The sequence below is a fragment of the Octopus bimaculoides genome, chromosome 24 (assembly GCF_046866305.1).
Source record: "Octopus bimaculoides isolate indiv1 chromosome 24, ASM4686630v1, whole genome shotgun sequence".
NCBI lineage: Eukaryota > Metazoa > Mollusca > Cephalopoda > Octopoda > Octopodidae > Octopus > Octopus bimaculoides.
In genome coordinates, this window is record NC_142951.1 from 31,399,903 (window position 1) to 31,412,402 (window position 12,500).

Genomic DNA, 12,500 nt, shown 5'->3' on the forward strand with positions numbered 1-12,500 from the left:
TATATATATATATATATATATATATATATATATATATATATATATATATAGACACAGACATGTACATATGATAGGTTTAAGAATCATGGAGGCACTGAATGAACCAAACTCAGACATGAGAGGTGCCACCACCAATGACAGCAAACATATACATACGTGTGTGTGTATATGAGTATGTGTTGTGTGTGTGTGTGAACATGAACGCCCACACGCACAGGTCAAGTTACTAACCTCATCATCCTTAAACACAGAAAAATGTTATGAATGTTGTCTACTGTTTTACAGGAGAGGCACTTGACAACCAAGAAACTATTTCTTGTTCTTTTTGTTTACATAATTTATTTCTTAAGTTGGCCAAGATAAAAAATCAGAAGATGGTGGTGGGCTAGCTGAATGGATTGTCTGCTTTTCCCTATTCAATTATGTTCCCTTAACACTCTGAGTTCAAACCTCACCGTAGGACATCTTAGCTTCTCAATCTTCTGTGGGATGATAAACTGAAGTAGGTGGAGCAACATAGGTGCAGATATGTCTGTGTGGTAAGAAGTTTGCTTCCCAACCACATAGTTCCAGGTTCAGTCCCACTATGTGACACCTTGGACAAGTGTCTTCTACTATAGCCTCAGGCTGACCAAAGCCATGTGAGTGGATTTGGTAGGTGGAAACTGAAAGAAGCCCGTCATATATATATATACACACACATACACATGCATATATATATATATATGTGTGTGTGTGTGTGTATGTGCATATATATCATCATCATCATCATCATCATCGTTTAACGTCCGCTTTCCATGCTAGCATGGGTTGGACGATTTGACTGAGGACTGGTGAAACCGGATGGCAACACCAGGCTCCAGTCTGATTTGGCAGAGTTTCTACAGCTGGATGCCCTTCCTAACGCCAACCACTCAGAGAGTGTAGTGGGTGCTTTTACGTGTCACCCGCACGAAAACGGCCACGCTCGAAATGGTGTCTTTTATGTGCCACCCGCACAAGCCAGTCCAGGGGCACTGGCAACGATCTCGCTCGAAAATCCTACAGGAGCCAGTCAGGCGGTACTGGCAACGGCCACGCTCAAAATGGTGCATCTCATGTGCCACCCGCACAAGAACCAGTCCAGGGGCACTGGCAACGATCTTACTTGGCTTGCCGGGTCTTCTCACGCACAGCCCATTTCCAAAGGTCTCGGTCCGTAGTCATCGCCTCGGTGAGGCCCAATGTACGAAGGTCTTGCCTCACCACCTCAGCCCAGGTCTTCCTGGGCCTACCTCTTCCACGGGTTCCCTCAACTGTTAGGGTGTGGCACTTTTTCACGCAGCTATCCTCCTCCATTCTCACCACATGTCCATACCAGCGCAATCGTCTCTCTTGCACGCCACAACTGATGCTTCTAATGTTCAGCTTTTCTCTCAAGATACTTACACTCTGACGGGTATTCACATTGACATTACACATCCAACGGAGCATACTGGCTTCATTCCTTGCGAGCTTACGTATGTCCTCAGCAGTTACAGCCCATGTTTCACTGCCATGTAGCATGGTTGTTCGTACGCATGCGTCATACAGTCTGCCTTTTACTCTGAGTGAGAGTCCCTTTGTCGCCAGCAGGGGTAAGAGCTCTCTAAACTTTGCCCAGGCTATTCTTATTCTAGCAGCTACACTTTCAGCGCACCCACCCCCACTACTAACTTGGTCGCCCAGATAGCGGAAGCTATCGACTACCTCTAGTTTTTCACCCTGGAATGAGATAGAAGTTGTTTCCTGTTTGTTTGCAGTCTTTATTGCACCTGAACATCTGCCACAAACAAAAACTAACTTGCTAGTTAACCTGCCTTTGATGTTGCTGCACCTCTTATGTGTCCATAGCTTGCACCGGGTACATCTTATAGAGTTACTACCTACTCCTTTTCTACATACTGAGCAGGGCCATCTACCTGAAGGGGTTTGTGTTTTATCTACCTTCCTACTTATTAGGATTTTGGTTTTAGCTAGGTTGACTCTAAGGCCCTTCAATTCTAGACCTTGCTTCCACACCTGAAACTTCTCCTCTAGTTCTGATAGTGACTCCGCAATTAGGGCAAGGTCATCAGCATAGAGGAGCTCCCAGGGGCAACCTGTCTTGAACTCCTCTGTGATTGCCTGGAGGACTATGGTAAATAATAGGGGGCTGAGGACGGAACCTTGGTGGACCCCTACCTCTACCCGGAATTCATTATATATATATATATATATATATAAACATAATTAATGGATCAGCAAACATTTGCTTCACCACATACCGAAGTTCAGAAATAGCAGCTAAAAAAGCTGAGACTTCAACAGATAGCATTACTTTTTAGCTGCTATTTCTGAACTTCGGTATGTGGTGAAGCAAATGTTTGCTGATCCCTTAATTATGTTTATAAATGTATAAGAACTTTTAAATAAGTTCGCCACCGATAATGGTGTTTACATACCGAAGGGCTTGGTAAAAATTATTAATTGTTGATTTATTAATAAATTAATAAATTGATAAACCTTTACCCTTTTAATTGTAATAATATATATATATATATATATATATATATATATATATATATATATAGTTCAAAAACACAATAACAAAAAAACAAAAAAACAACAAAGTGAGGACGTGATATGGATAGTATTATTGGACGCTCAGGAAAGGAAAGAGAGAATATATATGCGAGTAAAAATAAATACAAAAAAGGTGGGGTTTTTTGTATGATTGTGTATAGAGGAATATATTATTTTGCTTAAAAGAGTTCCAACACTGTCTGTTTTTTATGTTTTATTTATATTCCTGCAGAACTAATGTGGGGTATAGAATATGGAATATACAATATATAATATGATATACAATATACAATATAAAATAAAATAAAATAAAAATGGATGGCACCATGAAAGAAAGTATTGAATGTAGATGAAATATTGAGTGTTCAATATAAAGGATCAAATATATAAATATATAAATATAAATATATATATATAAAGGCGACTCGAGTTTCAGGGCTATTTCCCTTCGTCATGGCCGGTATGACAGACTTTAACAGACTGTATATATATATATATATATATATATATATATATATATATATATATATATATATATATATATATATACATACATACATACATACATACATACATATATATATATATATATATATATATATATATATATATATATATATATATATATATATATATATATATATATATATATATATATATATATATATATATATATATATATATATATATGCACAGGCATGGCTGTGTGGTAAGAAGCTTGCTTCCCAACCACATGGTTCCAGGTTCAGTCCCATAGTGTGATACCTTGGGCAAGTGTCTTCTACTTTAGCCTCAGACCAATTAAAGCCTTGTGAGTGGGTTTGATAGACGGAAACTGAAAAGAAGCTTATCACATGCAAGGTTGGCCAAAAGTCATCTGACAGTAAGTCAAAACCCATTTAATTCGAAGATTAAAACATAAAAATTATTTTATACAAGACTTCGTTAATAAACAGACAAATGTTGAAAAAAAAAACAGTGATCTTAACTCACAGCATTCAGTTATTAAACATTCCGTAACCTAGCGGTTCGGCAATAGACACCGATAGAATAAGTACTAGGCTTACAAAGAATAAGTCCTGGGGCCGATTTGTTTGACTAAAGGCGATGCTCCAGTATGGACGCAGTAAAATGACTAAAACAAATGAACCAAATGGAAATTTTTTTATGACAGCTGAACTACAAAACGCTCAGCTAATGGCATAAGGGAAATAACTCTAAATAACTTCTTCGCTGGAAACAAGGGAGATAATGCATATTCATATCGTCTTGATTTCGCAGAATTGCTGCTATTTTAATTATTTTCCAAATACTTCCAGATGCAGCCTCGTGGTAAATAAGATATGTATGAGGTGTGGTTATTGTTTGTTGTAAAAACTATTTTAATTATTGCTATTTTCGTCGTATTTATTCTTGGTTTAGATTTTTCTATGGTCCATACATTAGATTGGATAAATAAAAGGTCAACATCCAGGGATCTCTTTGACGAAGTTCTTCTCTGTTATTCACGAGACGTGAACAACTACTTGATAGCTGAAGGTGGATACACTTAATAGAACTACATATATGCGTTTGAGAGGGGGAGAGAGAGAGAGGCTCGTGGCTAAGTGGTTAGGGTGTTACATCTATGATCATAAGATTATGATTTTGATTCGTGGATCAGAAAATGTGTTGTGCTCTTGAGCAAAACTTCAATACACATTATTACTCCAGTCCACTTGGCTGACAAAAGTGAGTCATTTTTGGACAGACTGGTGCCCTGTCGAGGGGATTGAGCAGAACATATAGGAGATGGTATCAAACATTCCTGGACTAGTTCTGTAGTGCGCCAAAAGATGGCAGCACACGGTTACGTGCGGCAGTGAGACTTAGCAGTGACCTTCGTGAGGCAGTGTACCGAGTGGCATTGCTGTGTTTACTTTGAAAGTTATGAAATTTGTGTTTTTATTATCATGTGTTTGCTGAAGTCTGTGATTTTGTCATGGACATGAACAAAGTGCTAACGGATGTGTGTACTCTGTAGTATGCGGGTGTAAATTTCATGCGTGTTACATAAGTATTCATTATTGTAAATGATCCTGTTATGATGTTGTTGTCTTGTGGTTATTTTGTCTCCCCTTTCTACACTGAATAAATCTCTGTCTCCCACCTCAACCCTAATCTTCTTTCTCCCCCGTCTTCCTCTTAAGCTTTACCTGCAGCTTTATCAGTTGATTGGTTTATGACTCTTACCCATAAGAAATCTGGTTATACCTCTGCAAACTCTCCTCTGATCATTGCTGTCCACGCTGACATGGGTTAGATAGTTTGACCAGGGCTGACAAGCTGGAAGGCTGCACTAGACTCCACTCTCATTTGGCACAGTTTCTATGGCTGGGTGCCCTTCTTAATGCCAACGATTCCATGAGTGTAAAGGATGCTTTTATGTGCCATCGGCATGGGTGCTACTTGCATGATAACCGGTATCTGCCACAACTGTGATTTTGCTCAGCTTGATGGGTCTTCTTCTCAAGCACAACATAAAGCCAAAGGTTTCAGTTATTACCTCTATGAGGCCCAACACTCAAAAGGAACTCAGCCACCTCACCTCCGTGAGGCCCAACGCTTGAAAGGTGCTTTTTACATGCCACAAGCATGGGTGACAGTTACGTGACACCAGCATCAGCCACAAGCTTGATGGTTTTTCTCAAGCACAGCATATCACCAAAGGTCTTGGAGACTAGTCATTGCCTCTTTGAGACCCAAAGTTTGAAGCTCATGCTTCACCACCTGGTTGGTCTTCCTGGATTTACCTCTACCACAAGTTCCCTCCACAGCTAGAGATCGGCACTTCTTTACACAGCTGTAAGAGGGTCAACACACATTTCATATTTTGGTATTTTTTTCAAACCAATTTTTTTAATTTTGAACTTTTAATTCATCTGAAGAAAACGGGGGTTTTTTTTTCGTGCTGTAATCTGTTTATTCATCCATAAAAAAACACATCTGAAACAACTGTAGTGAACTTTAATCCATTTGTGTTCTTTCTTTATATGTGCATGTGTGTGTACATATATATAAGCACGTATACAAGATAGTGCTGGAACAGTTCTAACTTTAAGGGTATCACAAAAGGCCTGGTTGGAGCCCTGATTTGTTTTACAGGGCTTAGAAAAACTGAAGGACAGCTGCAATAAGTGTGTGAATTTGAGAGGGGAATATGTTGAATAAAATCATAATTAACTGATCCTCCTGTATTTTCTTTTATCCAAAGCCAGGAACTTTTATACACACACACACATACATACGTATAGTGGTTAAGAAGTCTGCTTTGCTACCAAATGTTTTCATGTTCAGTCCTACTTTGCAGCACCTTGGCCAAGTGTCCTACAGAATAAATACTTTTTTTTTTTTTTTTTATCAAAAATCTCAAACAAATTTTAGTGTTCTTGTCAAGCAGTGGGAAGTGGCAGACAAAGACACGCACACTATGTGTAGATTGCATTTGAAATGGATAAATATACTTAGAAAATATTGTTTCATTTTTCTAAAAATTTAAATTGCTTTCGTGAAAGTTTCAATTTATTCAAGGTGAACAAGCAATTATAGATGCTAAAGCAAAACATATTTATATCTTCAAATACAAACGAATGATAGTTATATACAGAAAAAAAAGCTGTAAATCCGTAAATTCCTGCCTTTTGAAAACAATTTTTTAATATTAAAACAAAACTTTTGAAAATTCTTTATCTCTTGTTGTTAGAAACACAAAAATCTAAAAACCACTTTAAAAAAGGATGAAATGAATTACAAAAGGGGCTTTCAGAAATCTACGCTGAAGGGAATATGTGTCGATGATGCTTTACGCAAGGTTCTTCCCTTCAAATCAGTAGAAAACGATATATATGAAACTTGACTGCTATTTCTAACAGCTCCAGTGGACATATAGAATCGCATGGTGGGGAGTTGTGAAAGTGGATTTCCGATCGTGAAGATTTTGGGGGTTAATAGATAAGGGTCGAACGAAATGTTGAGACATTCGGTTTATACATCCGAGTAACGCACCCGTGAAACGGGAAACCAGTATTTGAATAACGCCAAAAAAAAAAAAAAAAAAAAAGAAATCTGTGAGTCACTCATCCGCTTGATTACCGCTTTGTTAACCTGATAATCAAGTTTCCTTTCTAACGAAAGAACTAGAAAAGGTTAAACAAGCAAACACTGATAGACATAACAATAAGAAATTTTAAAACATTGGAATTCTTAACTGAAACAGGGAAACTGAAAGAAAAGATGTGTGTGCTCTAGTGCAAACTGTGCGTGCCTTGAATAAACAAGGTGTATGTGAAACCCGAGAAAAGTTGTAGGTCGAATAACAGAGAGTATATTTTGCTTGAGTAAACAAGGTGAGCGATATGTGTATCCGAGGACCCTCTCTCTCTCTCTCTCGCTGTATGTATGTAGGTATACACACAGCAGTATCGGCGTCAAGCAGTGTTTAGGCATAAGCGAACTTCAGGTTAGTTAAAATATGTTTGTGACGTATTTCCTCTTCTAAAGGCAAATTCGAGGAGAAAATAAAATTTCTTAATGGTAAAAAGTGTTGTTTTTTTTAAAGAAAAAAGACCACCTTTTTACCGTAAGAGAGATTTTTTTTTTCTCCACAATAACTGCAGTGAAATCTACCTTCTGAAGTTGAAATATGACACAAGCATACTTTAACTAACCTAAGTTCACACACACACACATATATATATATATATATATATATATATATATATATAGAGAGAGAGAGAGAGAGAGAGAGAGAGAGAGAGAGAAAGAAAGAAAGAGAGACAGTGGTGTAGAAGTGTATACAGAGAGAGAGCTTGGTGGGGGTGGATTTTCAGTGGTGGTGCCGAGAGAACCACCTGTCAAAATAAGCGTAAGGTGAAAGAGTAAAAAAGGTAATTAATATTCGATTACTGCTACCTGGTAGAAATGATAAAGCTACATACAGGTGGATATTTCTTTCGCATGAATTCGTAGGAGAGCGAGGGAGAGAACGAGAATGGGGAAGTGGTGACATTCATTTGCAAATGAGTGATCCGTCTGGCACGAAAGCCATTATCGACACCACCCATGATAATACGAGTAAAGTTACGCCTGTCTCTTGACACGGGTGTGATTTCTGATCGGCGGTTTTTGCGAAGTAACTAACACTACTTCATCTATAAAGAAAAACGCCAATGAATTAGGTGATGGCTGTTTCCTTCTGTGAAAGAATTTTTTGTAAGAAAAAAAAACAAAAAAACAAATGCGATTTTTTTACATTATTACCCCCCCCCCCCAATAGGCGTAGGAGTGGCTGTGTGGGAAGGAGCTTGCTTACTAACCACATGGTTCCGGGTTCAGTCCCACTGCGTGGCACCTTGGGCAAGTGTCTTCTACTATAGCCTCGGGCCGACCAAAGCCTTGAGTGGATTTGGTAGACGGAAACTGAAAGAAGCCCGTCGTATATATGTATATATATATATATATATATATATATATATATATATATATGTATGAGTGTGTATATGTTTGTCCCCCCAACATCGCTTGACAACCGATGCTGGTGTGTTTACGTCCCCGTAACTTAGCGATTCAGCAAAAGAGACCGATAGAATAAGTACTAGGCTTACAAAGAATAAGTCCTGGGGTCGATTTGCTCGACTAAATGTGGTGCTCCAGCATGGCCGCAGTCAAATGATTGAAACAAGTAAATTCAATGCCCTTTGCCGGCAAATTTTTACCAGATTATACTCACCTTTTTTTCTTCTTTATTGCCCACAAGGGGCTAAACATAGAGGGGACAAACAAGGACAGACAAAAGGATTAAGTCGATTACATCGATCGCAGTGCATAACTGGTACTTAATTTATCGACCCCGAAAGGAAGAAAGGCGAAGTCGACCTTACAAAACAAATATTCATTGTCACTCTTACGGTCCTAGATTCGACAGAAAGAGAGAAGAAAAAAAGCGACGGTATTAAAATCGTAGCATTCTTTCGATGTATCGAAGGAATGTCTAAATTGTTTTACAAAAACTAAAATTCCAAATAAATTCCGAATGCGTGTTTCATACAACGGAAACTACAATTCTGGAATGTTTTACCCCCAAATTAAAATTTCTCTGCACTCTTCTTCCGTACCATTTCCTTTCCTATGAGGTAAGACAACTCGAGGGAGCTGCTACTTCCTAATTCCACCCACTTCTTTTTAGACTAGTCTGCTGTCTAAGTAGGTCTACTCTGACCCAGAAAACTCATGATCTAAAGCCTTCCAGCCGTGACCATATAATCTGCTCGCTGATTACGTTCAACCTCGAATATATCATTGATTACCGGTTGATAGATATTAATACAAAACAATTTAGGACCGTCGCCTCTTTTCTTTCTTTTCGCAGAATATAGACCCGTAAAAGCTAGAAACTCAAATAAAAACACTGCTACTTAATTATCGAACCGTGGCCATTTGACATGCACTAAATAGCAGCCAAATCTCTTAAAAGCACACCCTTCTATCTTGAAAGAATAAGAGTGGGGACACACAATGAAACCATAGATATACAAAAAAGATGAGATGATCACCAGAAAATTCTTCGAACATACGTGTGTTCGATCACATTGTTCATTATAGTAATACCCTAGTACCCCAAATACACAAGTTAATATACCTAATTTACTTAAAGCCAGTCTCTTTAATTGTACATACGACTGTATATGTTTCAGTTAAAGGGCAATGCAAATCTATTCGTTGTTTTTTTTTTTTTTTAACATTGTATGGTTATTCGAATTATACTGAACATGTTTCTATTTGGAATTTATAACCATGTTTCAAATTTCAACATTTCTTGGATTATTGAAATTATTAAACCAACATTGTTATTGTATGAAACGAATATTTTGATTTTTAAAATATTATTATTGTTAGAAATATGAGACTGCTATAAAGCAGTTACCCGTACGTGATTAATCGACTCTAAATATATAAATGAAACTGAAAAAAAAAAAAAAAACAGGACCTGGCGGGATTTGATCTCACAAATAACAACACTAGACTGGACTTTTGAGTTTTACTTTAGATGTATGTACAGTGATGTTAGTTGTAATGATTAAAAATGTAAACACGAGAAATGACTGATATATATATATATATATATATATATATATATATATATATAGAGAGAGAGAGAGAGAGAGAGAGAGAGAGGGAGAGAGGCGAAAGTAAAGAATACGTACACCCGGTGTTTAGGGTTAAGATTTTTGTTACGCCGATAACGGGTGGTGTACGTATTCTTTACCTTCGCCTATATATATATATATATAATTACATGTGTATACACACACATAATTGCCCTATTCTTGTGAATATAGATATATAAATAGACACACACACACACACACACTCGAAATGTTTTTTGTATTAAAAAATATTATAATAAATTACATTTTACGTTTGTATATTTTTTTAGCAAACGTAAGAAATATTTCTTTCGGTAAATGCGAGCATTTCTCGATTTTCTCCAGTAAAAGTTTGTAACTTTCTTCTTCGTACTTCAAGAAAAGTTCATCAAGCTTGAGTTCCTTGTACAGCGATTTCACACACTGGACCTTGTGGGGACAGTCGAAGCCATAGTTTCGTTCCAAGACAGTCTTTTGTTCGTCGGACACCAAGGCCAGGGCTTGCACAACCAACCAGCTACACTTACCGTCTTCGATGTCGGTCCCGATCTTCCCCGTTACGGAAGGATCTCCAAAACAGTCCAAGTAGTCGTCCTGGATTTGGAAGTATTCCCCCATCTGTAATAGAATATCCTTCGCTTCGTTGTGGATTTCCTGTTCTTTGATGCCAGCCATGTACATGGCCAACCCAACGGGAAGGTAAAAGGAATAAAAAGCAGTTTTGAATTTGACAATTTTCTTATATTTTTCTACACTGAATTTCTCAAACTCTACTTTGCCACCCGGCGGAACAATGACCAAATCAAGCATTTGACCCATAACGGTCTTCGAGGTTATCGAATGAAATAACTCCAACAGTTCGACATAATAAGGCTTGTTGCGGAAATATTTCCTCAGTAAAGTATAAATCGACATTTCGAGGAAGAACGAATCGTTGATGGCAATTTTCCCGATGTTTTCCACCCGGTACCAGCATGGTTTACCTCTACGTGTAACGGAATTGTCCATGATATCGTCTGCAACTAGAAAGAAAGCCTGAAGCCACTCGACGCACCAACCCAAAATCCGAGCCAGACGGAGATCATCTTCGGAAGCTTGTCCATTCATTAAACCCGTGTAGGCCGCCGGAACTGTTGTACCTCGGTTCTTTTTGCCGAAAGGAACGTTATACGAACACACTTCTATCACTCTCTCCAGCAGATCGTCACTTTCAAATTGGTTCTTCCATTCTGTGCTAATATCTTCCAAAAGCACAGGGAACAACTCGTCGAACTTTTCAATATCCGATAGATTCGCAGTCATAATTACAGAGTGATTCCCTGTATATTTTAAAATCAAGGTGACACGTGTTGTGACTCCGTGGGAAAATTCTTCGGTTTTTCGTTTGTTTTTTTTTAATCATATACTTATATATTCATGTGTAAACTGTCGACGAGGATATGTACTTTACATCAGTGTATTTCAAAATTAATCAGGTAAATAAATCACACGATACCAGCTTCACGGTGACTGGTGATCATGAAAGTGTAACCAAGTTGGTGAGGTTTGTCAAGCTTTCAAAGGCTTCTGTTGCTACTTCAGAAGTCACGTGTCCGCTACTTGCGAGATTATCGCCGTCAGCCAACCAGATCTCGTCCGTTGCCAAGGATACTGTACAATAAACTTAATGGTGACTGCTGTTCGGTAATGACAGCTCCCCAACTGATAGACCTTATCGTCACTTAACTGTTTTATAGCCAAATGACGACTTCATAATTATTGCTGTTGTTGTTGTTTAGATCAACGTTTCTCGGAGAAAGAAACAAATATATACAAGCAAACCCACCACACAAGCAATACTCTCTCTCTCTCTCTCTCTCTCTCTCTCTCTGTGAGCTTTCGCCTCAGAAATAAATAAGTGAATATATATATATATTTTTTTACTTGCCTCAGTCATTAGACTGCGGCCATACTGGGGCACCGCTTTGAAGAAATTTAGTCTAACGAATCGATCCCAGTACTTTTTTTTTTCATTTTAACCTGGTACTAATTCTATCGTTCTCTTTTACTGAACCTCTAAGTTACAGGATATAAACAAACCAACACCGATTATCAAGCTGTGGTGGAGATAAACACACACACACAAATATATGATAATATAATATAATATATATATATATATATATATATATATATATATATATATATATGCTTTTATTCTTTTATTTGTTTCAATCATTTGACTGCGGCCATGCTGGAGCACCACCTTTTTAGAAATCGTTCAATCCGACTATAAACGCTAGGATCTTACCTCCCTCTGCCAGTCATTTTTTGTGCCTTTTCGGTTGTTTCTAGCAATAGCTGGTGCTGGTCAGTACCCTCCGTCACTCTATATATATATATATATATATATATATATATATATATATATATATATATATATATATATATATATATATATCGGAGTAAGCACATAACATGTGCAACAAGGTGGAAAAAAGAGTACTCAAATACCAGAGGTAGAGTAATATGCTTTATTTAAAAGCAGTAGAAATATAACAAAAGACTGTTACTCTGAGTTTCACGTTCCCGTTCATCGGACAGTTTTCTAACAAAACTGTCCGATGAACGGGATCGTGAAACTCAGAGTAACAGTCTTTTGTTATATTTCTGGTGCTTTTAAATAAATATATGTGTGTGTGTGTAGAGAGAGAGAGGGGGGAGATACATACACAAGTGGATGTGGATGTTGGG

At 37.7% G+C, this 12,500-nt stretch overlaps 1 protein-coding gene across 1 annotated transcript; it reads right to left on the reverse strand.

Annotated features, from left to right (window-relative positions):
• Positions 1–8,213: 8,213 nt before the first annotated feature.
• On the reverse strand, positions 8,214–11,464 carry LOC106877226 (farnesyl pyrophosphate synthase). The gene has a single exon (XM_014926086.3). It carries the CDS (start codon positions 11,067–11,069, stop codon positions 10,029–10,031), a length of 1,041 nt encoding a protein of 346 aa, XP_014781572.1. The 5' UTR covers positions 11,070–11,464; the 3' UTR covers positions 8,214–10,028.
• Positions 11,465–12,500: the final 1,036 nt, after the last annotated feature.

Excerpts from the sequence above, each read along its gene's own strand:
- LOC106877226 (XM_014926086.3), bottom strand. The coding sequence starts at position 11,069 with ATGACTGCGAATCTATCGGATATTGAAAAGTTCGACGAGTTGTTCCCT.